The 2,500-nt window shown below is 37.6% G+C and overlaps 1 protein-coding gene across 1 annotated transcript in view; it reads left to right on the top strand.

The window, feature by feature from the left end:
- The window catches only part of ube2g2 (ubiquitin-conjugating enzyme E2G 2 (UBC7 homolog, yeast)), a 23,320-nt gene extending 22,824 nt beyond the window's left edge, over positions 1–496 (top strand). The window contains exon 6 of the mRNA XM_031317344.2: positions 148–496. Within this exon, the coding sequence (XP_031173204.1) occupies positions 148–260 (113 nt within the window). The 3' untranslated portion in view covers positions 261–496. The remainder of the gene's footprint in view (positions 1–147) is intronic.
- The last annotated feature ends 2,004 nt before the right edge of the window (positions 497–2,500 follow it).

Here is a 2,500-nt window from a genome sequence, read left to right as displayed (position 1 = left end):
TCTCTTCCTGTCCTCTCTCTTCCTCTCTCTTCCTGTCCTCTCTCTTCCTGTCCTCTCTCTTCCTGTCCTCTCTCTTCCTCTCTCTTCCTCTCTTCCTCTCTCTTCCTCTCTCTTCCTCTCTCTTCCTCTCTCTTCCTCTCCTCTCAGAGCCGAACGATGAAAGCGGAGCGAACGTTGACGCGTCTAAAATGTGGCGCGAGGACCGAGAGCAGTTCTACAAACTCGCCCAGAGGATCGTACGCAAGTCGCTGGGCCTTTAGAGATGATGTCATCAGCCCGCGGCGGCCAGCGGCGCTCTGTGTACGTGTCTTCTCCTGTCTTTTTTTTTTTTTTCTTTCTTTTTCACTCTGAGAACAAACGTGCAGCGACGACGAATGAAGGAAGATCTGAGCGTGGAAACGGATAAAGCAGCCACACACAGAGCGCCGCGGAGACGTTTGGATCCACTCAGAATCCAAAAGTTACTCAACTTTAAATTGACTGAAAGTCGACAGAAGGAGAAACCGGCCATCGCTCCACCCCGACAGCAGCCAGATGTTTTATAACTAATGTTACCACCAGTTAAACGTGGAGATATAAAAATATGCAAAGTAAAACTTGTCTTCATCACAGAAACAGATTTTGTCTTTTTTTCTGTGTGTATGTTGCATTTTTCAAAAAAAATTTACAATTATTTTTGGGAAATTTTTTTGTCGACAATTTGTTTGAGGTTTTTCTTGGAAAAAATTGTGTGTTTTTGTCAGATTTTTTGATTTTTTTTTGGCAATTTTGTTTAGTTTTTTTTTTTTTTTTTTTTTTACAATTTTCTGGCAAGTCTTTTTAGTTTTTGTCTCTTGAATTTTTTGGCAATTTTTTTTAGTTTTTTTTTGGACAATTTTTTGGAGTTTCTTTGGTATTTTTTGAGGGTGTTTTTTTGACAGTTTCTTTTTGAGTTTTTTGGAAAAATAATTCTGTTTTTGTCTCGAAATGTTTTTGGGCAATTATTTTGAGTTTTTTTGACAATTTATTTTGAGTTTTTGTCTCATTTTTTGATTTTTTTTTGGCAATTTTTTAGAGTTCTTTTTGGCATTTTTTTGTGTTTTTGTCTCCTTTTCAAGTTTTTTTTTCCTCCACAATTTTTCTGATGTTTTTCTCAATCCATGCAGACTTGTCCTACATAGTTTGGAGATCTCATCCTCCCCAAAGTTACACCCTTACACACACAAACAAACATATTAAACATTAATAAGAAATGAACAATAAAAACAGGAACATGTATGTATATATATATATATATATATATATATACACACAAATAACAAATAATGCCATAAGCGTGCCGATAATAGACATGTTGCTGCTGCTGTCAGGGTGAAGACCAGGTTTTTATTCTCCGTGATGTTTGATATAAATGTGTCTCACTTGGACTTTATGCACTTTATCTAAAAGGACGATTGTCTCGGCTTGTCGCCGGGAAAAAACGGCGTCCGCCTGCTTTAGGGTTGATATATTTTTAAGAAGATGAAGATGTTCTGCGTCTGGTTTTAGTTTCAGATGGCAGAGAGCTTCTTTAATTTGTCTTTTAATTTGAAAGAAAAAGAATAAAACTGAGGGAAGAATAACGTGTGTGTGTGTGGTTGTTTCTACTGCAAACACAGGTGTCTTATTTGGGGATTTGAACCATCAACCTTTCTGTTTCTGACCCGTCAACTTGACTTTTTAGCATCTATTAAAACATAGACCTTTTAGTTAAAGAGTCAGATCCTTTTAGTTTAACATGAAACAGCCCTGTAATCACCAAACTACACCAGACTCCATGTAAATAATCATCATCATCGTAAAACACACTTCATTCAAAGTGGACAGAAACTAAATAAAACTATCAAAAGCCGTCTTGGTTCATCTTTCCACTGTTCCAACAATCACCACTCTGGTTTGGTTGAAATAAACCCTTAATTCACCCATTTACAAGTGGAAATATGCTGGCTCTATACACGCTAAAAGTACTGATTATTTACATGGAGTCTGGTGGAAATATGCTGGCTCTATACACGCTACAAGTAGTGATTATTTACATGGAGTCTGGTGGAAATATGCTGGCTCTATACACGCTAAAAGTCCTGATTATTTACATGGAGTCTGGTGGAAATATGCTGGCTCTATACACGCTAAAAGTCCTGATTATTTACATGGAGTCTGGTGGAGATATGCTGGCTCTATACACGCTAAAAGTGCTGATTATTTACATGGAGTCTGGTGGAGATATGCTGGTTCTATACGCGCTAAAAGTCCTGATTATTTACATGGAGTCTGGTGGAGATATGCTGTCTCTATACGCGCTAAAAGTACTGATTATTTACATGTAGTCTGGTGGAAATTTGCTGGCTCTATACACGCTAAAAGACCTGATTATTTACATGGAGTCTGGTGGAAATATGCTGGCTCTATACACGCTAAAAGTACTGATTATTTACATGGAGTCTGGTGGAAATATGCTGGCTCTATACACGCTAAAAGTCCT

This window comes from Sander lucioperca, chromosome 8 (genome assembly GCF_008315115.2).
Source record: "Sander lucioperca isolate FBNREF2018 chromosome 8, SLUC_FBN_1.2, whole genome shotgun sequence".
Lineage (NCBI taxonomy): Eukaryota > Metazoa > Chordata > Actinopteri > Perciformes > Percidae > Sander > Sander lucioperca.
This window is presented reverse-complemented; position numbering and strand designations above follow the sequence as displayed.